The following is a 27,753-nucleotide window of genomic DNA, read 5'->3' on the forward strand; positions in this document are numbered from 1 at the left end:
GGCGCTTCCTCTCTACACATCTCAGCTGGTGCTCATTTCATTTCCTCTTTTACAGTCAAAATGACTCCGGGCATCATCACCTTGACTTTCTTTATACTCTGGGCTGCAGGTAAAACAATAGCTGTAAAGATAAAAACACTCATAGAATTGCTGAGATAAATATTTGTATTTCTGTGTGATGTTGAGCGTTTGAGTCTCACATATAAAATCCTTTGTGTTTCAGGTGTTTCTGAGTCCGTTCTGATCACTCAGTGGCCTCGCTACATCTCCAGCCTTCCTGGCAGCCCTGCAGAAATTCAGTGCTACCAGAATGACACGGATCATTCATATACGTACTGGTACAGAAAGCCCAGAGGAAAAGGTTTAGAGCTGATGGTGGTTGTAGTAGCTAACCTTCCACAATTCGAAGACGGATTCAAATCTGGTTTTAAGACAGCAGCCGCAGGGAAGCTTTTAAACCTGACAATATCCAGCATTGAGGAGAAAGACGAGGCTGTTTATTTTTGCGCTACCAGTCTACACGGTGCTGTGGCAAACCTCAGGACTGTGACAAAAACATAGAGCCGAGAGGAGGTTCGTTGTTCTGACACCTGACTGTCAAGGAGGAGATAATAACAGCAACTCCTACTACACATGTTTCTGAACCCCAACAGGATCAACATCACACTATTTATCAGTGTGAAACTGTAAAAACTACAACAATTCACAGATTTTCAATGTTCCAATGACCTACTCATCTCTGCCTAAAACTGTGACATTTCAGCAAAATCACTTTATTTTACGTCTCTCATCTAAAAAAAATTGCCTACAATGAACTATTTACACGATGCAGATGCTGCAAAAAACTAAAAATTCTCTCTTCCTCGATGCAACAGTGAAGTCATTAGAGATTGAGCTGCGACTCAGAGTCGCATGACAAAAACTCTGACCTTTCAGCTGAAGTGCAGGCAGCGTTTAACAAAACAAAGAGACTGAGAGTGAAATAAAATATGGTAGAGCAACAAAACAAATGCAGAACGGCTCAAAAACTGTTACAAAGAGGAGCATGGTGTCAGTAAGTTGCTAGAATAATAATAATAATAGTTTTATTTATGTAGCAACTTTTAAAAACTGAGTTTATGAAGTGCTTTGACAGAGAAGCTAAAAAACAGAACACTTAGGAAGACAATATTATAACAGAGAGACAGTCAGGCCAAATAGAAAGAAAAAAGGTGAAAATGGAGTTAAAGGATTTCAATATAAATAAATGCAAACAACAACTGCCAATTTATACAAATGAAATACTAAAAGCACCAAAAAATAAAATAGCACATTAAAGGAGAGAAAAAACAAGATGGGATGAAAGCAAAGGCTAAAGAATAAATTAAATAAAACAAAGATACATTCAGCATGGTGAAATATATTTCTACCTGATATGCAAAGTAGTGTGAAAACGCAGAACTTGTAGAGGTTATAAAAATATAAGTAGTTGAGCCATCACTTTTTTTCAGTATTGGTAACACCTGTGGGCATTTGGAAAAATGTTTGATTCCTTTGTTTTTCAAAATTTTTGGACAATAAATAAAAGAAATGTAACTTTTTAAAAACATATTTGTAATTTTTACAGGTTGTTCCATTTCCGTAGAGGTGCAGGACTTCATATTACAGTAAAAAATGAGCCCACAGTGAGTGAAAAAATGCGACAGGAGCAAAAAAATACCCAGCAATTGCTACAAAGAAAAGGGGAATAAGTAAAAAACTGCTCTCTAAGATAGAAAAAACTCTCATTAGTCATTTTTTCCTGATTTTTCCAACATCACAGCTGTCCTGGATAGATGTGACCAACAGGTGGAGGCACAGCACACGTCAAGACGCCTTTATCACTAGAGAGTGGTGATGAATTAAAACCGTACAAACACAACTCCCTCCCTCTTCACCCTGAGCCTTATTATTATGTGAGAGATGCTTTTCCTTACATCACTGCTCTACAATGTGTCAACACATGCAAACCTTTGTTTTTCTCTTCATCTGGTTGTCATGTAAGATCTCACATTTCACCCAGGACTTGCTGAGGGTTCGTTGTTGATGTAAATACTGTAATGTCTGACGTCTGCTGCTGTTTTCTCCACAGGTCAGGTGAGCGCCGTAACATTTCAGCAGTTTCCTCCTCAGATAGTGAAGGAGAAAACTGAGGTTCACATTAAGTGCAGCCATGGCGACAGCTCCCTTCTAATAATGTACTGGTATCAACAAAAACAGGACAGCATGTCTCTGACCCTCATCGGGTTTGGATATGAAGCTGCCCCAAACTACGAGGGTGACTTTGAGCAACATTTTAAACTGACAAGACAAAGCATCACAGAAGGAGCTCTGACTATAAAGAAAGCCGATCAGTCGCACTCGGCTGTTTACTTCTGCGCCGCTAGCACACAGTGATGTGGTTTCATGCTTCTCGCTGACTAAAAACCCTCAACCTTTCCTGTAACTGAAACCGCTTCTTGTTGCAGATTGTCACTGAAGCAGCAGCAGCACAAACCTGGAGGATGTCGCCGGCTGTGATCGGATTCATCCTCATCTTGCTTCCATGTAATTTTATTGCAATTAACAACAATTTAACTGTGTTCTTATGCATCGACTGATTTTAAAATATTTGTTTTACCCCCACAGATCAAACCGAGAGCGTGATATTTAAGGAAACTAAACCAATAATAGTCAACAACAACAACAAAAAAGTGGAGTTTACATGCAGCCACGATGATGGTGCTCTCAGTGTGATGCTCTGGTACCAGCAAACACAGAGCGGAAAGATGAATTTAATTGGATTGACCTACTATCCGAGCAAGCCCAACTACGAGAAAGAGTTTGAAAATCGGTTTGAAATCACCAGAGAAAACGTCCAAAACGGAGGTCTGGTTATCAAGAGCGTGGAAGCGTCAGACTCAGCTGTGTATTTCTGCGCTGGCAGTACACAGTGATGTGGTTTAATGAGATCGCAGCAACAAAAACCTGCTTCTCTCATGTTGTCGTTTACAGGATCCCACCACAGCACAGTAGGCGTCAGTAACTTTCACTATTCACACACAAGGGCAGATTTCATGTAAGAATACAACACAGACATCTAGTTCAATAAATTATTTACAGGACAGATTGTTAGTTTGCACTATACGTATATGGTTTAAGATACAGAGTAGCGGAAAGATGCAAAACAAAGTAATAAATAACTGAATGTGTATTTTCTTTCCACTAGTCTGAAAAGACAGCATGTTATGCAAGCTAAACATCCCCCAAAAATATTTCAAAATTTACAAATACATGTCAGGCAGTAGTGCATGAGTACAAAAAGAAAAAGCATATGCATGAAAAGGTAAAAATATGGAACGGAATTTCATTGTACCCGTTGCAATGACAATAAAGCTTCTTAATCTTAATCTCCTACTCTTAAATATTCTATAAAACAATGACAAATGAACAAACCCTGCAGTAAAAATCTTCACAATATAAATAAAAATAAAACGGTAAAGGTTTGGTTACCATAGCTACTTCTGAAGTAGAAATTTTAGGCTTTCAAAGATGTGTTTTACAATTGAAATCTACACATGCAGACAAAGTGCAGTAAAATAAACTAGTCTGAAAAAAGCATGTTGTGGAAGCCAAATATCTCCAAATCTGAAAATTTCCAAGGGCATAAAAAAGCATTTAATTCTTGTTTAAGAATACAAAAATGACATTAAGTCAAATAACATATACACAGAGCAGATTGTGCACGGTATGGTAGCGAGTAGTGCAAAGGAGTCGGTACAATATTTCAAAAAACACACAAATACATGATTAGGTAAAAATTATTCTAATAAATCAGGCCATAAATGAACAAAACCCACAAATAAAAACCTTCAGAATACATATATATGTAGGAAGAAAATACAGGAAAGTTTGTCTTGCATAGGTGCTCCAGAAGTGGAAAACAGACAAAATGCAGTGGAATGAACACCTAAATGTGCATTTCCTATTCTTCTAAAAGTATGAAAGAAAGCTGCTATAAAAAGCTAAACATCCCCAAATAGTAAAACTGACAAATTAATGAAAAAACAATGTTATTGCCTGTTTAAGTATTAAATACTTGTTGAAGAATACTATGACAAACATCAAATTTAATTTAATTTATGCAGGACATATTGTTATTATGCACTGTATGCACAAGGTTTAGGGAGTAGTGAAAGAGTGCAAGAATTTTAAAAAATAAGCACAATAGGTTAAATATTGTTCTATAAGTCAGACACATGAACAAACCCCGCTGTAAATGCTTTCAGAATATAGACAGGAATAAAATTGGAATGTTTGGTGTATTTAGGTGCTCCTGAAGAGCACTCTGTCCCAGAGTGTAAGAAAAAAAAACACCCTTTAAAGGATGTGTTTTAGAATCAAAACCTACACTTGCAGACAGACAAAGTCTAGAAAAATTAACACCAAAATGTGTATTTTCTCACCATCGGGGTAAGTTTTATTTGGGTATTTGAAGGACACATTAGGCAGAAGTCTGGAGGTTTCTGTAGGAAATGAACCCAACTTTCAGCATTCTGCACCAGTGTGTGCCTTTTCTTCATCAATTTATGATATAAATATCTATTTATATGAGGAAAATACAAAATTTAGAGACAGGACAATATTTAAGAGTTCGTATTTGCTGCATTTTCCCTGAAATTCACTATTAAGATTATGTCAAACAATTTGAAACCCAGTCTGCTACAGCAGTTCAGTACCCTAGCGGCTAGATTTTCACTGTTTTTTATGGACTTTCAATTCATTTACAGTATATGTTTGGGGTTTTTTTTATGTATGTAAGTTTCACTCTGTGGGAAGTTTTGAGCACTTCATTTCCTGCAGTCTGCACCATTGTGTCCCTTTTGGGCATCAATTTCTGGGTTAAACGTCTGTTGTTAAAAAGAAAACACACAACTCAAGTGGTATGGGAATGAGAGACAGAATTTAAGGTGGTTTATCTCCTGCATCTTCCCTCACATTTAACAATTTGAGCAAAAACGAGCTCAGGACCTCAAACGCAACACAGCACAAGCGCATCTTAGCTTAGCCGTTAGCTTATAGTTTAGCAGCTACAAACCAGAAGTCTGAAACATGCTAGCACAAAAAAAACATGATTCTTACCTTGTTTAAGTCAACATTTCAGAGGAGTATTCTTCTAGAAGAGTTTTAATCCGTTATAGTAGCTCGGAAACTGTATTCCGACTGGTTTGACAGGTAACCAACTGACAGCGGCTCCAACTGACAGCGGCTCCAACGGAAGCATGAAACGGGTAAAAACTGCCTTCCTGTACCGAAAAAACTCAACTGTTGACGGTAAACTAGTTCGAAATGAGCAACAGAAACTGTAAAAATATTTTTAGTTATTTAACTCCAGGTTTAATCCACCAAATTATTGATTTGTTCGAACTCATCAATAATTAACAATCCGAAGTACCTGCGGTAGTAAATCAGTGGGCGGGGCGTTTTGTCAAGGTGGGCCAATCACGCTCCACTTCCGACATAAACGCTGCAGCTATTGGGTAATTTATGTGATTGACGTTAAATCGCTTCCTGTCGACCAATGAAGGTCGCTCAGAGGGTGTATACACGGAAAATGGACAAACTATAATGAAATTTGTGCTGTTGGATCCATTTTTGTAGTTTCTGATTGATGATTTGTAATAACGACAACAACATAAAGTAAATCTTCATATTGTAGAATGTGGAGCCCAAAATGTTACACATTTGTTGTTTGATAAATGACTTACAGATAAATCAGGTAATTTTTCTAAATGTACTTTTTTATTTTTCATTATGAACCATCCCCACCTGCTTTCTTACTATAAGACATTTAATTTATTCAGCAATAAGGTTTTCTAAAATTGCAGATGACTTATCTAACTAAAAATGCCATAATTAGTGTTACTTTCCATACCAGAAATCTAAATACTGAATAAAGGCAGCTTGATTCATTTTGTTGACATATTTGAGTCAGAAGTATTCACTTAGTGGATTTTTATTTCTTTTTATCATTCCATTAATCAGAAAATGCTAGTCACAGCCAGGCTATGAATGACATACTGAATTTACAGAGATAGAAAGTATAGAGAAATATGCATGTTTAAGACAGTAAAAGAAAAATGCCTCTAAACAATAATTGTTTATCAAAACTGCAGTCAGTTGTCTGTTAATTTACAGATGGAATAATCAACCAAAAACAACAAAAAAATTTTTTTATTAAACAAAAACTGCAATATCGAAGACATTTCTGTAGCCACATTATCAACAGTTATGTTTAACTATATATAGCATAATTTCAATAATTAGGAATGTATCATCATGTCAGAGGAAGGAAAGAAGGAATAAGGAAGTCATTTTTCACTGGTTGCTAAATGAATATGTATTTTTATTTTCTATTGCTTTAAAGTCATTCTCAAACTAAATGCATTCATACTTTCCAGGTTATCTTTATGAATGAATAGCAGAGACGTATGATTCTACCAAAAACAGCAGTCTCAGTTTGATAGCAGAACATATACTGATAATCATCATGTGAAATGCTGCAGATGATTTTCCTCCATGACAAAAACGAAGTTGGGGAATTTTTCGAAATCATTCACAAAGGACAGAAGGTACAGACAGCGTTGATTTATTTTAGTTCAGCTTTATCTAAATGTCTTTTCTGATCACGAAAGCACACCATTATAAAGCAAACAAAACAATACTCAAATCAAGGATGATGACAAGAGATGGGACAAAAATAAATTAAAACACTATTAAAAGATATTAAAAATGGGAATAGCAATTGCACATCTGATCAGAGTTCTCGCACTTTATTTGTTCTGAGAGTTACTCCAAGATCAGACATCAAAATAGCAGACAGTCGCCAAGTTCAGCGCAAATCCTGGACATCCTGCAGCCATTTAGGTGAATGAAAACTGTAAGAGTTGGTGAGGGATAGAATAATACACAAGAAGAGAGTTTAGCCACTACTGATGTCTCCTTAGGTTTAACCCTCGTGTCGTCCTGCGGGTCAAAATTGACCCATTTTGTCTGAAAATGTGGAAAAAAATATATCTTCACAGTGAAACTTCTGATGTCCACATTTTCAACATTTTTGGGAAATCTTTGAACATTTTTTGGTGGAAAAAAAGAATTGTTAAAAATGTTTCTTAAGAACATTTACATAAAAATCAACCAAAATCCAGCGAATTTCACTGGATTTTGGTTGATCTTTTTGTGAATGTTCTTAAAGAAAATATTAGAAGTTTTACTGATATATATGTAATCACTTTAGATATTTTTAGGATTTTTTTGAAGATTTTTAATCATTTTTTGAAAATATTTACAAGAATTTTCTTGCCAAATTCGAGTTTTTTTTTGTTTTTTTTTAAAAGACTTTTAAGGGAAACTTTTAAGGAATTTTCTTCCTGAAGGTTTTGCAAATTTTCAGAAAATTGGGGAATTTTTTTGCTGAATTTTGGCATTTTTTTCAGACAAGGAAACAATATTTTTTGGTGCCCGTAAATGAAGACAACAGGAGGGTTAATGAAAGCCAAAAAACTGATTATAAAGTACACAGTAATGTGAATTGGACAATGAGTGAATTGACTACAGAGTTAACCTCAAGACAGAAGAAAACCAGCAAAATTAATTTGTAAAAAACAAAATAAAACAATAAATAAATATTAATTATATGAGAAATACAAAGACCATTAAGATCAGCCCAAAGTCACTCAAAACATATGTATTGTGATTTTTCACAAAAATATTAACGGAAGTGGCGCATCTGATTGAAAGAGGAAGGCTGTTCCAAATCAGTAGTCCTAAAAAAACAGAAAAAAATATCTTTCATACTCTCCAAACTGTCATTTATAATCAGCCAATGAGAATTAAGAGGCAGTCTTACGTTCCAGTTATACCATCATATGACTTCTTTCATGTGAACACTGAGGTTTGACTCATTCAGCTGAAGACTGTTCATCACCAACATGCTCCTCACAGTATGTTCTCTGTCTCTTCTGTTGCATTCAGGTGAGTTCTGTGTATGAACGAACAAGTATCAGATCACACATTTTCCTGAAGTTGCTCATCGACTTGTGGGACCATAAAATCTCATCCTTCATGTGCTGCAGGTCTCAGCATCGTAGTTCTTCAGTCTGCAGATCTGATGAGCCTCCTAAGACACCCTCTGCTGCTGGAGTGCAGCCTGGGTGAAGGGTTCGACATGAGCAGCCACACCCTGTACTGGTACCGACAGAAACACCACGGAGCTCAGATAGAGTTCCTGACCAAAGAGTATGACGACAGTTCGGGACGCTTCAAGTCGTCGATCGATACAGCCAAAAACAGCTTCACTCTTCAAGTTCCTGAGCTGTCTGCGGATGACAGCAGCATCTACTACTGTGCTGCCAGTCACAGTGATGCAAACAGAGCAGACAGTCATACCAATAACATGACAGATGGCAGGAAGGAGCTGTGGCTTGTCTGGGTTTGATCCAGCAGAGGAAAGCAGGTCGAGACACACTGGGAAAATACTGGGATTTTAGCTAATATTAACCAAATATAGCAGTTATTTTATGTGTTCCACGAGGGGCTATTGGTTGTGCAGGAGTGCGATAATGTGTAAAAAAGCTGCAGATTCAGAGATACCTGCTGCAGAGAGGATAAAACACAAACTACAGAGAGAAGACATGCTCTCTTACAGCTCTTCACGTGTAATAATGTTAACCACCAGTCTTTTCTGCCAAGAACGTTTTTTGACTGCAATGACCGAATTGTGGGTAAATTATCCTCCATGTCGTACCTGCATATGTGTAAATTCATCATGTCATATGTGTACTTATCCATATGGAAGCTCACCATATCATAACTGTACTTGTCCATGTGTCAGAATGTACATATCCATATGTAGATTTATCATGCCTGGTATAATGTCTATTATTATATCTTTATTTTGTAGCCCTGTTGTATTTTTTTGTAATTCTTGTGTTTCTTTCTGCCTTTTCTGTATCCAGTTGCTGTAACATCAACATCATCAATAAAGTTTATCTTAGCCTATGCAATGGTGGCACAGCTGTGAACAAATACATCATTAAAATACATCCGTCTTTTCAAAAAAAAAAATCAAGCTACTTCACCCTACTAAAACTGAAGTGAAAATGGCCAAAGGACATTTAACCAAATATTTGAATTACTGTGTGTATATTTTTGACCCAACAGATTTTGTGACATTTCCAGAAGACCTTTAATAAATTGATGAAAGAACCAAAATGTATGAATTTGTGACAAAGACAGTTGTGTTTCAATTATTCCGTCATAGAAATTCAGAGTTATAGGCGTCATTGCAAACTCAAGACTGCCATGATATACATGATCTTCACAAGTGTCTGAAGACTTTTGTTTAAAGGTGTACATAAAAGAATAAACACTTTGGGGATCGGTGAGGCCAGTGGCGTGTAGGTCCACATTCAGAGGACAAAAATACAAACTACAGAGAAAGAAGACACACATTTAGCGATTTGCAATATTAGCACGGTTGTGAACAAAAGTTTGCATACACTTCATTGAATCATGTAATCACATCTGTCTTTTACAAAAAAAACGAGCTACTACAGGCCACTAAAATTGAGCTGAAAATGACCAAAGGACATTAAACCAAATATTAGAGTTGCTGTACATAAAAGAACAATGAACACTTTGGAGAGCGATGAGGCCAGCGGTGTGTAGCTCCACATTCAGAGAAACCTATAAAAAGGACAAAACACAAACTATGGATAAGAAGACATAATGATAGTGACATGTAATGGTGGTTTATGGAGAGAGAGAGGAGAGGTGCATCATGGGAGTCCTCCAACAGTCTAAACCGATAGCAGCCTAACTAAGGGACGGTTCAAGGCGATCCAAGCAGCAATAACTATAAGATTTATCAAGAAGGAAAGTTTCAAAGTAGAGAGGATGTCTGCCTTCCGAACCCAAAGTGGGAGCTGATTCCACAACAGAGGAGCCTTCCATTGACTTTTTTTGGATTTCGATATTGCTGCCAAATGGGTTAATAGGGTAGGACAAGAATGCAGACACCACAGACAGGCAAGGAAAGTACAAAAGAAAGCTGGATATCAAAAGTAACCTATCCACAAAAAACTAAAAATAAAAATCCTATGTAAAACATAGACCACAAACCTGGTGAATACAAGGAGCATGTGGAGCAGAAGGAGAAAGTCAGGCTGGAGTACAAGAGATAGAAGAACAAACAAGATGAACTAACAAAGACAAGATTATTTGTACACTCAGAAATGATTGTGGTTAGAAGACAGGTAAAACTCATTGATGCAATCCAAAAGGAGGGAAACAGAGACAAAGGGAGGGAGTAAAACAACAAGAGATAGACAAGGACAGGTATCTATGAAATTAAACAGGAAATAACTTAAAGAAACTCAAGACAATTGTGGTGAAGGTGAAAGAAGTCCGTCCTACAGACTTCCTTCATGTGAGTTAAAGGACATATCCTGGTTGAAAAGTTCCTCACAGTAGAACTAGACAAAGAAAATGTCATTCAGAGTAATTATCTGGTCAGACTGTATATATTGTTTATTTCTGAGGTATTATGTGACTTAAGTTTGAGTTTATTTAAGTGAAGAAAGTTACAGGTCATGAAGACCTTTATGTTTTTAAGCATTCCAACTGATTAGTATCATCTGGCTGTATAGGTACATAAAACGGGGTGTCATCTGCATATTGATGAAAGTTAATGCAGAGTTATCTAATCCTTGGGTTTTGTACTGCTGGAATTATTTATCTGCTTTACACAACATGAAATATTGTGTTGTTACAAGAGCTTGATGGACAGATAGGGCCTGGAGGGCAACAAAGAATGATACAGGTATATAAAAAAAGCATAATGTGAATGCAAAGTGGCATTGAATTGCAATAGACTTCAAATGTGTAGCTAATAGAGTGGTCACAGAATGTGCCAGATATACCACGCTAGACTTGAATCATGTCCTGCTATATCAGTGTTTGCAGATTCCACTTCATACCAAGTAACTTAAGCAGAATTGATGTATTTCTAAAGCTCAGAGTTGCAGTAATGAGAGACAATTCCTTTTGGGCAACTTTAAACTCGAAATAAGTTGTCAAAAGTTACTATAGAGTCTAAAATGTTGCAGAAATGGCTTCTGGATGCGCATGAATGAGGACTTTACCCTGCAGTTGCTGCTCAGCGTCCACCAGGAGACTGACGCTATACAGAGAAACATGTGGGAACCTGTGAAACATGAAAGGGGGCAGAGTTAATGGTAAAAGAAGAGAAGGAGAGTGAAGAAGTGGTTATTTCAGAAGTTTAGATTGCAGAAGTACTGCTCAGTCTGACAAAAGGCTTAATGGAGACTGATAGAAGGCTTTGAATTTACTGTGACAATGAACGTCTTCTTGGTTGCAGTTTTAATCTTCTCCAGTAAGAACATTTTTATTCACTGAAGAGCTTTCCGCTCAAGATACCCTTTGTTTACTTGTCGCCTTTCTTCTTGTTTTTTCAGATTTCTGCTTCTGTCTAAAAATCCAGCAGCTTCCGGTAGTTTTCAGCCGTGACGGCGATCCGACTGTAACTCTGGAGTGTGAACAAGATGACAGTCAGTACTACTACATGTTCTGGTACAGGCAAAAAAATGGAGGGAAAATAGAGCTCATAGCGTTTTCTTTTGCCAAAGACAACTGGAGCATTGAAGATCAGTTGAAGAAATCCAAGTTAACCATGTTGCGGCCTTCTTTGCTCAGTTCCACGCTGCAGATTCACCAGGCTGAGGCTGTAGACTCGGCTGTTTATTATTGCGCTTCCAGTAGAGCACAGTGGTTCAGAAAGCCTCAGCAGCTGAACAGCAACCTGAAGAGGAAACCAGGAGGAGGAATTAATGACAAACTGTGATGTGTTGATGTCTGAGAGGCCCTGAGATGGATTCAGTCGAGGTGTGGCACTAATGCGACGTTAAAATAAGACATGAATCTAAAAAAGAACACATGCATCATGAATTGTGCAAGATTATTAATGGTACAACAAGACATTTCTTGTTGACAGTTGAGCTTCAGCAGCACCACAGAGCTGATGTGGGCAGATAAGTGAGCAGGTGTCGGGTTCAGTTGGGTTCATCGCTCCATGCAACATTATCAACCTGTACAGCTTCTTATTGTGTCAGGCTGTGCACAAATCTGCAAATTCTTATGTAAAATATATCTAAGTGCAGCCTGCCAAGTTAAAAACAGATCAGCTTTAAGAGGTTAGCAGACACTGACCTCTACAGGGTTCATGTGAGATTACAGTTAGATGTTGGAGTTGAAAATAAGGTCAATGTAGCATGTAAAAGGAGTTATAAGGGAAAATGTATGATTTAATTCCATATCTGCCATAATAAAGAGTAAATATGACATATTATATTGGTTCTGAGTGCAGATATTGTCATTAACCCCGTGTACTCCAGTTTTATGGTTGTGTTTTGCTCTGGTCACATTTCTCCTCACCGTGGACTCATTTTTCACGACAATATAAAGTCCTGCACCTCTATGGAAACAGAACAAGCATGACTAGAAGGAGAGAGAACTGAGGAATGTCTTCTGTGCAGTATGAAAGTTATAAGGAAATTAATCATTCAAGAACAAAAACAAAAGTTGAATTTCTTTGATTATGTATTTTATAAAAAATTCCACTCTGCACACAAACTCTATAAAGCTGTTTCCTGATGCTGAATGTATTAACCAACAGCTGCTCCTCTGTGCACCATTTTGTGCCAAACTGCACTTAATTTATCAATTTATATGCTAAATTTTTGTCCCAACCTGTCTTGTCTCCTCCCCACACCTCTGTGTAAACATAACCAGACAGAAGCTGCAATTTAAAAACAACAAATTGTTAATTTAAAAAAAAAAAAGCTGCAAATATGCTACAAAAAATATGTTCAAAAACTAGGGAAAAAAACCCAAAATGCAAATTATCTGTAAAAATAATATTATCTTTCGCTGATTTAAAAATAGAAAATCGCAATTTTATGGTCACACATTGTAAAAGAAAAAAATATTAAAATACTGTAGATTTTTTTAAAGTGGACATTATTTATAGTTTTTCAGCATTTTTACAGCTTTTTTTCTGTGATTTTACTAGATATGATCCGTAAATGAACAAAACAATGAAGAACTGTAAAATAGCCATTTAAAAATGACCGCAATTGTTCAATCTTTGATATACACATTTTTCTTTAAAATAACTGCCGCTGTACTCATAAAATAACTATATTTTCTGCTGATTTAAATACAGCAAGAATAGTGAAATTTTACAGCCTCACACTGGAAAAGAACATATTACTATAAAATATCATTAAAATACGACAATTTTTTTCTTTTTTTAAGTTTTGGGCTGTTTGTTGACAGTCAACATGGTAATTAATCATTTTTTTCTGTGCTTTTACTAGATATTACCTGTAATTTAACAAAAGGGGGAAAATCTGTAAAATGCCAATTATTTGTTCATAAAAACTTGCAGCTATGAGCATGTTTTTATAACATACATTTCACTCTGTAAAATTAAAAAATAACTGCAAATAATCTAAAATATCTCCTACATTATCAGTCCCATCTGTGAGTAGAAGTGAGTCTCTTTGCTGTTATCTGATTGGATAAAGATCTGTGACCAGCACAGATGTCTCCTCCTCTGAGCAGCTACAAACTAAAACCAGCTTTCTCTTCCTTCTTGCATCTTTTCTTAGCTCTAACAGAAATAGCAGCCGTCGGTTTGAGGCGTCAGAGCTGCACAGCTGCTGCCGCAGAGATGGAGGCTGAGATATGGAGGTTCTGGGTGGGGGAAGGAGACGACACACAGCCAAAAGTGCACCAGGTTTTTGTATGATGCTTTTTCACCGTGGGGACAGGGGGCCACGGTGATACAACTCCATAGAGCCGTCGTACAAAAACCTCCTCCATTCACTTCCATTGTGTCGACGGCTGCATGCAGCTAAAAACACTCTGGAGAGCAGAAAAATCCAGAATCTGAAGGCAGGCAGGATGCTGGGACACTTTGGCACTGAAAAGCATCTTTAGAAGCAGAAATTATGATGAAAAAAGTTTTTTAAAACCTTTCAGTTCAGAGTTGGAACCTTCAAAAGTTTGCTTCACTTTTCGTAAAAAACCTAAAACTAATGTGGGCATAATGAAGCTCAGCCTGCAGGTTTAAACCGTCTTCATCCTCTGGATTATTTAACTGTGTCTGAACAGCAGGATTATGGAAAGTTAAGTGACTTTTTGCTGAAGGAGGCCCTCAGTGTGACACTGGAACTGAAGCTTACTTTGGAAAAGGAACAAAACTCACAGTTTTGGGTAAGTTGGAGCTTCACAGCTTCATTTCACTGCATCCGACTGAAAATAGAGGAAATGTTGGTGTGAAAGTTGAAGAAAAATCAGTTTTTAATCAAAAAACTGAAATATTTATCTGATTCGGAGCACTGTGACCTACACTGATCCTGCTTACTTTGGAAAAGGAACCAAATTGACGGTTTTAGGTAAATATTCCATTTCAATTCTGTGTTCTGACGGATTCTACTTTAGTTTAGAGTCTCAGTGTTGATAGAAGAAATAATGAAAACTCAAAAATGTAAATTCTGTGAGAAACTGTTTCATGTTCAGTGTTTTTGCACTGTGAGCTACAATGAACCTGCTTACTTTGGAAAAGGAACCAAATTGATGGTTGTAGGTAAATATTTCACTTTAATTCTGTGTTCTGATGGATTCTACTTTAGTTTAGAATCTCAGTACTGATGGAAGAATTGGTAAAAACTGAAAAATGAAAATTCTGCCAGAAAACGACTTTCATGTTCAGAGTTTTTGCACCGTGACCCAGAGTCAACCTGCTTACTTTGGAGAGGGAACCAAACTGACAGTTTTAGGTAAATATTTCATTCTAATTCTGTGTCCTGATGATGTTCTACTTCTGTTAGAGGCTTAGTGTTGACAAAAGAATTAGTGAAAACTTGAAAAAGTAAATTCATGGAGAAAGAGTTTAATGCTTCATGTTTTTGCACTGTGACCAACACTCAACCTGCTTACTTTGGAGAAGGAACCAAACTGACAGTTTTAGGTAAATATTACATTTAAATTCTGTGTTCTGATGGATTCTACTTTAGTTTAGAGACTCAGTGTTGATAGAAGAATTAGGATAAACTTAAAAATGCTAATTCTGCCAGAGAACCAGTTTCATGTTCAGTATTTTTGCACTGTGAGCCAGACTGATCCTGCTTACTTTGGAAAAGGAACCAAACTAACAGTTTTAGGTACGTATCTTACTTTAATTCTCTGTTCTGATGGATTCTACTTTAGTTTAGAGTCTCAGTACTGATGGAAGAATTGGTAAAAACTTAAAAATGAAAACTGTGACAGAACATGTTCAGTTCATGTTCATGTTCAGTGTTTTTGCACTGTGACCGACGGTCGGCCTGCTTACTTTGGAAAAGGAACTAAATTGACGGTTTTAGGTAAATATTACACTTGAATTCTGTGTTTTTATGGATTCTACTTTAGTTTAGAGGCTTAGTGTTGACAAACAAATGAGTAAAAACTGAAAAATGAAAATTCTGCCAGAAAACGAGTTTCATGTTCAGAGTTTTTGCACCGTGAACCAGGCTAATCCTGCTTACTTTGGAGAAGGAACCAAACTGACAGTTTTAGGTAAATATTACATTTAAATTCTGTGTTCTGATGGATTCTACTTTAGTTTAGAGACTCAGTGTTGACAGAAGAAATAATGAAAACTTAAACATTTAAGTTCTGGGAGAGAAACAGTTTCATGTTCAGTGTTTTTGCACTGTGAACCAGGCTAATCCTGCTTACTTTGGAAAAGGAACCAAATTGACGGTTTTAGGTAAATATTTCACATTAATTCTATGTTCTGATGGATTCTACTTTAGTTTAGAGGCTTAGTGTTGACAAAAGAATGAGTAAAAAGTTAAAAATCTAAATTCTGCCAGAGAACCAGTTTCATGTTCAGTGTTTTTGTACTGTGACAATGCCAACGAAGCATATTTTGGAAAAGGAACCAAACTCACCGTTTTAGGTAAGAAAAGGACCATTAAAATCTAATTAACGTAAGAAAATCTGTAGCTGAAGCAGTGCAGAAAGACGCTCTAAGTATGTAGGTCTTTATAATTAAACATTCAGCTCAGTACTTTTTGATATTAAGCGTCAGTGCTGTGCCAACTATGAAGCTTATTTCGGCCAGGGAACTAAACTGACTGTTCTCGGTGAGTACAACTTCAAAACTTCTTAATATTGATTAACTCAACAAAGTGACGCAAAGTCCTGATTTAACTTGTTTTGTTTTAGAGAAAATAGTTTCGTGTTACATCAACGTTGTAAAAACCAGATGGTAAGATAAGATAAGATAAAATTCTTTATTTCTCCCCACTCTAGGGGAAATTTACATTGTTACAGCAGCTTATGTAACAGTAGACGTAGTGATCAGAATAAAATAATAATAGAACAATAGTAATAATATTTACAATATATACAAGGGTGAGAGATGAAATGTAATGTAACAAACGTTTAAAATTAAGTGACATTTAAAAAGATGAAAATGTAAAAATGACCAAAAAATAAAGAAGCAAAGTAAAAGCAACATCTCAGGCTGTTTTTACTCTGATCAGCTGCACTGTGACTCTGGTGCCAATCAAGCTTACTTCGGTGGAGGAACTAAATTAACCGTTTTAGGTAAGAAACCAAAACAATTTAAAAACAGCATTGTAATTGAAGTGTTTCTAGATCCTAAATCCAGCTAAAGTTCAGCTCATTGCTCTTTGTTCTTAAAAACTGTGTCAGAATGAAGCTTCTTTTGGCAAAATTAGCAAACTGACTGTGTTTGGAAGGTTAAAATGAAGTTTAACAAGCTCATAGTGGAGGTTTGGATTGCAGATATTTTGTAAAAACAGGCTGCAGTTGGTTTTAAACTCAAACTTGCATTTAGTACAAAAAGGAGTAAAGTTAAAGCAGAACTTCAGGCTGTTTTTACATTGATTAACTGCACTGTGACTCTGGTGGTGTGGGTGAAGCTTTCTTCGGTGAAGGAAGTTAATCGTTTTAGGTAAGAAAATTAAAGAAATAAAAAACAACACTGTCACTGCAGTTTGTCTAGATCCGAAATCCAGCTTAAGGTCATCTCATAACTTTGTGTTCTTAAAAACTGTGACAATATGAAGTATATTTTGCTCAGAGGACCAAACTGACCATTTAAAGTGAAGTTGAATTAGCTGATAATGGAGGTTTGAGTTGCAGATATTTTGTAAAATCAAACTACAGCTGTTGGTTTTGAAGGAAAAGTACATTTACGACAAAACTAAAAAGCAACAAAGAGCAAAACATTGGGCAGTTTTGAGCACTGATCAGCTGCACTGTGACACTGGTTCAGGCTCTGAAGCTTACTTCGGTGGAGGAACTAAATTAACCGTTTTAGGTAAGAAACTAAAACAAATCGAAAACAGCTTCATAACTGCAATCTGTCAAGATTCTAAATCCAGTTTAAGTTCAGCTTATTGCTTTGTGTTCTTAAAAACTGTGTTGGAATGAAGCTTCTTTTGGTAAAAGGAGCAAACTGACCGTGTTTGTAAGGCTAAAAATTAAGTTTAACAAGCTTCTCATTGAGGTTTGCATTGCTGACATTCTGTAAAAACAGACTAAAGTTGTTGGTTTAAAGGAGAGTTATAATTATTGAAAAACTAAAAAGCAAAGCAGCAAAGTGAAGGTAGAATCTCAGGCTGTTTTTAGTACTGATCAGCTGCACTGTGACTGCTGGTTCTAGAGAAGCTTACTTTGGTGGAGGAACAAAATTAACCATTTTAGGTAAGAAACTAAAATGTATGAAAAACTGTTTTGTAATTATTTCTAGTTCCTAAATTAAGGTCAGAGATTTTTGCTCTTAAAAATTGTAGGAATGAAGCTTAACTTCAGTCTCAGGACCAAACTGACTTCTTTTAAAATGAAAAAAGAGCTTATTAAGCTTCTTAACTGAGAGGTTTGTACTGGAGACATTTCGTATAAACAGGTTGTAGTTGTTGGTTTTAAAATCAGAAACCCAACAACCTGCAAATTAAAAAGCAAAGCAGCATCTCAGGCTGTTTTTGCTCTGATCAGCTGCACTGTGATTCTAATGCTGAAGCTTACTTCGGTGGAGGAACAAGATTAACCGTTTTAGGTAAGAAACTAAAAAAAAAAACACATTGTAATTGCAGAGTTTTTGATCATAAATTTAGTTGAACTTCAGGTCGATTCTTTTTGTTCTTAAAAATGAGTCTTATTTGAGCCAGAGGACCAAACTGGGTGTTCTTATGAGGTAAAACAAAAATTATAAAGCTGCTGATTGAGAGGTTTGTACTGCAGATGTTTTGTAGCAACAGCCTGAAGTTGTTGGTTTTGAAGAAGAGTCATGTTTACTACAAAACTAAGAGCTAAAGAAGTAAAACAGAAGCAGCACCTCAGGCTGTTTTTACTCTGATCAGCTGCACTGTGACACTGGTGGTGCAAATGAAGCTCACTTCGGTGGAGCAACTAAATTAACTGTTTTAGGTAAGAAACTAAAATAAATGACAAGAAGTCAGAAGTGTAATTTGAGTGTTTCTAGCTCTTAAATCAAGTTAAGGTTCAGCTCATTGTTTTATGTTCTTAAAAACTTTGTTAGAATGATGCTTTTTTGGCAAAAGGACCAAACTAAGTGTTCTTGGAAGGTTAAAATGAAGTTCATGAAGCTTATAATTGAGGTTTGTATGGCAGATGTTTTGTAAAAACAAACTACAGTTGTTGATTTTGAAGGAAAATTACATTTATTACAGAATTAGGGAGAAAAAAAGGCAGAATCTTGGGCAGTTTTGTGTATTGATCATCTGTACTGTGACTCTGGTTATGGCTCTGAAGCTTTCTTTGGTGGAGGAACTAAATTAACCGTTTTAGGTAAGAAACTAAAATAAATGACAAATAGAATTGTAATTTGAGTGTTTCTAGCTCTTAAATCAAGTCTGAGTTCAGCTTATTGCTTTATGTTGTTAAAAACTGTTAGAATGAAGCTTCTTTTGGCAAAAGTACCAAACTAACTAGACTAAAACAAGTTTATAATGGAGGTTTGTATTGCAGATATTTTGTAAAAATAGGCTGCAGTTGCTGGTTTTAAAGGAATACTACATTTAATGCAAAACTAAAAAGCAAAGCAGCAAAGTAAAGGTAGAATCTCAGGTTGTTTTTACTCTGATCAGCTGCACTGTGACTCCAATGCTGCTGAAGCTCACTTTGGTGGAGGAACTAAATTAACCGTTTTAGGTAAGAAACTAAAATAAATGACAAACAGAAATGTAATTTGAGAGGTTCTAGCTCTTAAATCCAGATAAGGTTCAGCTAATTGCTCTTTTTGTTTTCATTTTAGCCAGAGGATCAAACTGACTATCGTTTCAAGTTCAAATAACATGCTAGTAAGCCTACTTATTGAGGCTTGTATTGTAGATATGTTGTAAATACAGGTTGTAGTTGTTGGTTTTAAAGGAGAGTTACATTTGTTAGAAAACTTAAAAGCAAAGCTGCATGTCAGGATGTTTTTACTTTGATCAGCTGCACTGTGACTCTGGTTATGAAGCTCACTTTGGTGGAGGAACAAGATTAACAGTTTTAGGTAAGAAATGTATTATTTTACAGTCTGTAAAAGGCTCTTTGGTGAGAAAACAAACATGTAAACCTTTAAACTAGAGCAGCTCTTTGACAAACTTAAAGCTCTTTATAGTTTCAGCTCAGAGCTTTTTGTCGTGAAGCTCAAACACTGTGTCAGTACGACGCTTATTTCGGCCAGGGAACTAAACTGACTGTTCTCGGTGAGTAAAACATCAAAACTTTTTCTGATTGATTCTGTAAAAGCAAAACTAGTAAAAGCAAATATGTTGAAGGGAAAAAATGTTTTGTTTTATGTTAAACTTGTAAAAATCAGTCAGTAATGAAGCAAATGTTGGAATGAGTGGTGGATAAATTACAGAAGAGACTAAATTTTAGAGATTAAAAGCAGACTCTCAGGTGGTTTTGTGTATTGATAGCTTCACTGTGCCACTGCTGGTGCAGAAGCTTACTTTGGTGGAGGAACTAAATTAACTGTTTTAGGTAAGAAAACATTTATAGATATTTAAGTATTGTTTAGAAATGATGCTTCTGAAACTATAAGTTCCCTCTAAATGCTAAAGTATATAAAATTTCAGTGTTTATATGTCAATGTGTGTCAAATTTGGGATAATTTTATGGTTGTTCAGATAAATAGAGGCAGTAGGAAGAGTTTTTGCTCCAGTTAAAGTCTCTGTGCAGAACACTGAAGCTTACTTTGGAGCTGGAACTAAACTCACAGTTTTAGGTAAGAAAACCTGCAAAAGTAATCTGATCTCAGCTTGATTCTCAGGTTTATATGTTGGGACTGTAGGCAACATTTAGAATATAGTTAATAAGGATTGTAGAACATGTAAAGCCTGAATGCAGAAGTTAGTTTGAGCCTGTAACAAGTGTAAAAGTGGTAAAACATTTGGCTCTAAGCCTAGATTATTACTGTCACAGTCGGTTCTTATCAGCACTATGAAACACTGTGAACTACCAGTCAGAAGCTCACTTTGGAGCTGGAACTAAACTCACCGTTTTAGGTAAGAAAGTCTCTTCACATTCAGTATAAACTCGTTTAATACATGACGATGCAACCGAGAAGTGTCTGATTAGAAAACTACCACAAGAGCTTGAATAATTCTGGCAGAAGTTCTGTGTTGTTTTTTTCAATCTTAGACTCTAAATTATCCTTAAAACAGGAGATTTCTTAAAGTATCTCTGTTCTGCATCCAGTTTTCTGTGCAAAAGTTGTTTCGTTCATCTTAAAGACAGCACAAAGTCAGTCTACAGGTGTCAGTACTGAAAGTGGGAGCAGTTTTTCTGCAGCTGTGTATCAGTGTGAACAGCTTGGAGCCTGCTTACTTTGGCAAGGGAACCAAACTGACAGTTTTGGGTAAGAAAACTCTAAAAATTGCATATTTGATGAGCTTCATTTAACCTGAAAAGTTATTGTTCAGAAAGGAAAATGGTTTGATATCTTATTTACTGTGTAGCCATGCTGTCCAAACAGTAGGAGAAAATCCAAAATGTACATAACATCTGCAACATTAGGCACAAGAACAAGGCGTAATATTTTTCAGAAACTTCTCCTGGGTTAATTCAGTGTGTTAGAGCTGAGAAATTTGACCTTCGCACTAAACGTAATCGTAATTTGCAAATCAGTATTTCATAATAACCTGTCTTAGTCTCCAATTGTGTGTTCTGCATGCAGTTGTGTTTAAAACTTGTTTAGTTTATCTGGAAAAAAAGAGCATAAAAAAATGTCAGACCTGAAAACTTAAACCTAAAATCTGCGGTTTGCCAAAAGGTAATTTGTCAAAGTATCTTTCTATTACATAAATGGAGGTAAAACCTTATTTAAAATGTGTTTTAGTGACTGTAAAAGTTACAAAGTTCTGTCAGTTTTTGTGCCTGTGAGGTATCACTGTGCTCTGGAGCTTATCCTGCTTATTTTGGAGAAGGAACCAAGCTCACAGTTCTTGGTAAGATCAATAACTTTATTAAAAAGTAATTAACTAACTGGGACAAAAAAGTTCAAGTTTACAAGTAAATTGAACTATACATGTAGTGGTAAAAGTGAAAAACACTTCAGGAGGATGTGTTTTGTTTTAAATATTAGGCTCCAAATGTGTGTTTTGCGTGTAGTTGTGTGCAAAAGTTGTTTAGTTTATCTGAAAACCACCAAAAGTCAGTCTGCAGGTGTCAGACCTGAGAACTTGAGCAGTTTTTCTGCAGTCGTGTATCAGTGTGACCAACTATGATCCTGCTTACTTTGGAAAAGGCACCAAACTGACAGTTTTGGGTAAGAAAACTCTCAAAGTTTGATGTTTCCGATGAACTTCATTTACTCTGAATCTGAATGGTTATTGTTCAGTAAGGGAAATGTTTTAAAATCTTATTAATGTGTAGCCATGCTGTTAAAATTGTGTTAGAAAACTTAAAATTTACATAAGATGTGCAACATTTAGTGCAGGAACAAGACTTTGTTATACTTTAAAAACTCCTGTGATTTGGGTTAGAGCTGAGAAATGTGGCCTTTGCACTAAAAGTAATCACAATTTGCAAAACCGTATATAATATTTACCTGCAATAGTTGTGTATTTTTTAAATCTTAGGCTCAAAATGTGTGTTTTGCTTGTCGTTTTCTGCACGTTGTTGCACAAAAGTCAGTACTGAAGGTTTGAGCAGGTTTTTCTGCAGCCTTGTATCAGTGTGAACAACAACAATCCTGCTTACTTTGGCAAAGGCACCAAAATGACAGTTTTGGGTAAGAAAGTTTTGAAAAATCATGTTTTTTATTAGCGTAATTTACCCTATATCTGAAAAAAAACATTCTTTTAAGTCTTTTTTTTTTTTTTTTTTTTACTGTGTAGGCATGAAAATCTAAAATCTATATAAGACTGGTAACATCTGGTGCAGGAACAAGACTTTGTTTCACCTAAAAAAAAAAAAATAATAAAACTATCGGGACAATTAATTCATTATGTTAGAGACGTGGAATTTGGCTTTTGCACTGAAAGTATTCACCAACACAAAACATCAAAAGTAAATTGTACTACATCTGCAGTGGTAAAAGTATGTGTTCTTTTCATTACTCTTAGGTTCTAAATTTGTGTATCTGTGTGCAAAAGTTGTTCAGTTTATCTAAAACGGCACAAAAACAGTCTACAGCTGTCAGAACTGAAAATTAGAGCAGTTTTTCTGCAGCCTTGTATCAATGTGGACAACTACAATCCTGCTTACTTTGGCAAAGGCACCAAAGTGACAGTTCTGGGTAAGAAAGTTTTTTAAAATCATGTTTTTTATTAACGTAATTTACCCTAAATCTGAAAAAAAACATTGTTATAAGTCTGTGGTCTGAGTCTGTTTTACTGTGTAGACATGAAAATCTAAACTCTGTATAAGATTGGCAATATTTGGTGCAGGAACAAGACTTTGTTTCACCTAAAAAAAAAAAAACTGTTGGGAGAATTAATTCATTATGTTAGAGATGTGGAATTTGGTATTTGCATTAAAAGTTTTCACAAGAGCCAATACAAAACAGTAAAACTTTACAAGTAAATTCAGCTGTATCTGCAGTGGTAAAACTAGGTTTTTTTATTAGTCTAAATTTGTGCAGTTTTGTGCAAAAGTTGTTTATTTTATGTATTAAAAAAACAAAAAAAACTGCACAAAAACAGTTTACAACTGTCAGACTAGAGCTGTTTTTCTGCAGCTGTGTATCAGTGTGAACGAGTACAACCCTGCTTACTTTGGCAAAGGAACCAAACTGACAGTTTTGGGTAAGAAAATGCAAAAATTCTAAACATCCATGCTCACTTTTTTGGAATTTAAATCTGAGATTCGATATTAAGTTGTAAAAATCTCCTATTTTCATGTCTTAGTTTAGCCATTTCCCAGAGACACCATCTGTTGCTGCAAATCTTAAACTCAAAATTGTTAATTTCATGATAGACTTCAACTAAATCGCTCTGTTTTGTGGCTAAAATGTCTATATTAAGTTCAGACATTTTTAGTTTTAACCTGTGAAATAACATTAATTTGTCTTATTTTGCCAACAGATGCTAAAATGTTGAATTTTCTTTCTTTACATCAAAAAATGAAGGAAAAACTTATTTAAAATGTGATCTAGTGACTGTAAGAGGCTCAACGTTCTGTCAGTTTTTGTGCCTGTGAGGTATCAGTGTGTAACGGCAATTATCCTGCTTATTTTGGAGAAGGAACCAAGCTCACAGTTCTTGGTAAGATCAATAATTTCATCAAAAAGTTCTGCAATGAAGTAGCTGGGACAACGAAGTAAAAGTTCCCTAGTAATTTCAATTTTATATGAGCTGGTAAAAGTAAGAAAAAATGGTAGCAATATGTGTTTTGTTTTAAATATTAGGCCCTAAATGTGTGTTTTGTGTGTAGTTGTGTGCAAAAGTTGTTCAGTTTATCTAAAAATCAGCACAAAGACAGTCTACAGGTGTCAGATATGAAAACTTGAGCAGTTTTTCTGCAGCTGTGTATCAATGTGAACGGCTACGATCCTGCTTACTTTGGCAAAGGCACCAAACTGACAGTTTTGGGTAAGAGAATTCTAAAAATCAAAGGTTTTGAGGAGCTTTATTTACTGTAAATTTACAAAATTGTTTATTGAATATGCTTTAATGTTGTAATCAGTGATAGATGTGTAGGTTTCATGTCAAAACTGCAGAGAAAAACGTCAAATCTGTTGAACAAAATAAGATAAATCTGTTAATTCAGTAGAAAAAAAATGGTGTTTGGTTCAAACACCAGACTTTGTTATACTTAATAAATCATTGTGATAGTTAATTAATTCAGTTAAAGCTCTAAAATCAGTCCTTTGTACTAAAACTAATCAAAAGTCTCATTTGCAAAAAAGTATTTTTCTTTACATGCATTAGTCATGAAGTGAAAAAGAACGTAGAAAGTGAAGTGAATTGTATCTGTACTAGTAGCAGTAAAAAAAACTATCAGTATTTGTGTTTTCTTAAACCTTAAACTCTAAGAATAGATCTTCAATCAGCACTTTAATAATCACCAAACCTGATTTAACTACGTGCTTTTTGTGCATACATTGTACTTTGTGTGCAAAAGTTGTTTACCTGCAAAAAATGCACAAACAACCTACAAATGTATTGAAAATGAGCTGTGAAACTAAAACTTTTCACACGATTCAGCATTGTCTCATTTGCAAAACAGTATTTTTTACCTTAATTAGACAGAAAAGTAAAATCAGTACATTGAACTGTATAAGTATAAATAGAGAAACAAAAATTCTAAAAGGCTCTAAATGGACTTTAAATCAGCAGTTTAATATGATTAAGACATAAATTTGGGATTTAATTTGCTAAAATATGTGTTTTTGTGTGCAAAACTTGCTTTGTTAATCGAAGGAAAGAGCAAAATCTGCAGCTGTCACGATCCATCATTGTTTCAATTGCAAAACATTATTTAAAACCTGCTTTAGTCATGAAATAAAGGAGACAAAAGTTAAGACTTACACAGGATATTGAATTTTATATGTACTAATAGTAGTAGTAACAAAAATTCTGGCAGTATTTGTGCTTTTTTTTCCCACTGTAGACTCTAAAAAAGACCTTGAATTAACAGTTTAATATTACCAAGATATTAATTTGTGATTCAATTTGTAAGATTGTGAGTTTTTGGGTGTAAAACTTGTTAGTTTGTGTGAAAAAAGAGCACAGTCTGCAGCTGTCAGTGCTGAAAAGATTCACTGTTTACAAGATCCAACATTGTTTCATTTACAAAACATTACTTAAAATCTGCTTTAGTTATGAAATGAAGGAGAGAAAAGTTAAAACTTACACAGTATATTGAACTTTATGTACTAATAGCAGTAGTAACAAAAACTCTGGCCGTATTTGTGGGTTTTTTTCACCTCAGGCACTAAAAGGGACATTAAATATTAATTTGTTAAATATATAAATATAATATTAATTTGTTGTGATTTGTTAAACTGCACATTTTGTGGTTTTAAAATTTGTTAGTTTGTCAGAAAAAAGCACAATCTATAGATGTCAGTGTTAAAAAACAAGATCCAACAGTGTCCCATGAGTATTTTTTCTTTTCATGAACCATGAAGTCTTGTGTGTGAGTAACAGCATGTAAGTAAATCATGACTGTGTTGTATCTGTGTTGGTAAAAGTAAAAAAACTAAAGGATAAAGTAGAAATCAGTTGGCTGGTGGAAGCGTAGTAAGTTTTTTCCATGTCAGTCAGCGCTGTGCTCTGACTCTTATCCTGCTTATTTTGGAGAAGGAACCAAGCTAACAGTTCTTGGTAAGATCATTGCAATAACTTCTTTAAAAACACACATCTATCCAAAGACAACAACCTTAACAAAACATGTAGTGAGCATGTTGTTGTTGTTGCTATTAGAGGTGAAACTGTTCATGTTTTGATGCAGCTTTGACTTTGTTTTTTCCTTTGCCTTTGCAGAAAATGACCTGGAAGTCACCCCACCGACAAACGTAAAAATACTTCCACCTTCGCCCAACGAGTGTAGAAACCAAAAGGACAAGAAAAGGAAGAAGACTCTGGTCTGTGTGGCTTCCGGTTTCTACCCCGACCATGTTGAAGTCTTGTGGAAAACCAACGGGAAAGAGGCTAAGGATGGCGTGGCGACGGACAGCGCTGCCAAGCGGGTCGACAAGTTCTACAGAATCACCAGCAGACTGAGAGTCCCTGCTGAAGACTACAACACAGCCAGCAACACTTTCACCTGCATTGTCAGTTTCTTTGATGGAGAGAAAAAGATCCTTCGGGAGGCTTCTATTAACGGCACTCAAGGTATTTCATTTTGGAGCATAGAAATCTGAAAAAACTTACTACCTGAACTCGTCTAATCCTGTTTATCGTTTTCTCAGATAAAACAGAAGGAGGCATGACACGAGGTAAACACATGATTTTGTGCTTCTGTATGCTTTAAAGTCACCACACTGAAGCTCTAAAATTACTATGAATGTGGTGTTAAAACTGTGCCCTAAACATTTCCTCTATAAACTTCCTGCAGAGAAATACTTGAGGCTCACACAAAGTGCCAAACTCTCCTATGTTGTTGTGATCGTCAAGAGCTGCTTCTATGGAGTCTTCGTTGGGGTTTTGGTGTGGAAGCTTCAGGTTGGTTGTTACTGCACAATTCATCCTACCTACACGCATCTTTTTATTACCTCTCCTTGCCATGAAATTTTTCTTTTAAAAAGTTTGCAATATTACTCACATGTGCATGGTGGCGGCATCATCATCATCAGGCTTTAAATGATCCAATATGAACACTGACAGGCAAAGAAGATCACAAATCTTGGTTTGAAACTCTTATATGAAAATAAATATGGCATTTAAGTGCCTTATTTTGTTGTTATTTCATGTCTGCACCTGCTAGCAAACCATCATCATAATCATAGCAAGATATTATAGTCCACTAAAAAATAAAGCATAAATAATCGGCGAATATCAGTTGGAAAATATCAGCATATCAGATATTATGTCGTACACAGATATATTTTTTGTCCATTTTAATTTTTGACTGATGTTTTTACACATTTGCACTATCATTTTGACTGCTGTGACACTGCAAATTTACCTTATATTTTCTTATTAGCAAAAATCCAGCACCTGTAGTTTAATTATGTGAACTAACACAAAGTAAAAACATCTCATTGCATTAAGACAATTAGTTTTTTTCTCTGTGTTGCAGGGTTCAGCCGGGAAACACCACTGAGAGCTGAGATGAGAGCTGAGATCGATCGTCTTTGTGTAAATAAAATGATGCAGCGCATTTTTGTATTCATATATAAATGAGCCAATTAAATCCTGCTAACAATATATAGACAATCTTATGCAAATTCAATGGTAAAGCTACTGTGGGACTGATTTTTTTGTGTGTGTTTTGTGAAACTATTTCCACTGAATGCTTCATTTTCCTCTCAATAAACCTAAGTAAAAAGACCTTTCATTCTGACTATTTCCTCGTCTTTCTCCCCCTCTCTGCTCTCATATCTGCACCCAACATCACATTTTCCACAGATAGTTCTGAGGTATTTTTAGCTGCTTGCTTATCTGCATGTTTTCTGAGAAGTCGGTTATTTTTCTC

At 35.6% G+C, this 27,753-nt stretch overlaps 1 protein-coding gene and 1 gene segment (V, D, J or C); both read left to right on the forward strand.

Annotated features, from left to right (window-relative positions):
* On the forward strand, positions 1-27,609 carry LOC111582103 (uncharacterized). The gene is made up of 12 exons (XM_055005972.1): positions 1-109; positions 224-546; positions 2,487-2,565; positions 2,647-2,943; positions 5,233-5,331; positions 8,133-8,417; positions 11,535-11,834; positions 20,333-20,395; positions 26,100-26,450; positions 26,528-26,554; positions 26,674-26,780; positions 27,358-27,609. The coding sequence occupies exons 1-12, from the start codon at positions 61-63 to the stop codon at positions 27,379-27,381; spliced, it is 2,004 nt and encodes a 667-aa protein (XP_054861947.1). The 5' UTR covers positions 1-60; the 3' UTR covers positions 27,382-27,609.
* Positions 7,952-8,716, forward strand: LOC129347763 (Ig heavy chain V region 6.96-like). The segment is given in 2 exon segments: positions 7,952-8,031; positions 8,133-8,716. Coding segments are annotated over 2 exon segments (405 nt in total).
* Positions 27,610-27,753: the final 144 nt, after the last annotated feature.

Source organism: Amphiprion ocellaris, chromosome 20 (assembly GCF_022539595.1).
Source record: "Amphiprion ocellaris isolate individual 3 ecotype Okinawa chromosome 20, ASM2253959v1, whole genome shotgun sequence".
NCBI lineage: Eukaryota > Metazoa > Chordata > Actinopteri > Pomacentridae > Amphiprion > Amphiprion ocellaris.

Excerpts from the sequence above, each read along its gene's own strand:
- LOC111582103 (XM_055005972.1), top strand. The coding sequence starts at position 61 with ATGACTCCGGGCATCATCACCTTGACTTTCTTTATACTCTGGGCTGCA. Across the intron at positions 110-223 it reads CTTTATACTCTGGGCTGCAG|GTGTTTCTGAGTCCGTTCTG; the intron begins GTAAAACAATAG and ends TTTGTGTTTCAG. Across the intron at positions 5,332-8,132 it reads AAAAAACTCAACTGTTGACG|GTCTCAGCATCGTAGTTCTT; the intron begins GTAAACTAGTTC and ends CATGTGCTGCAG.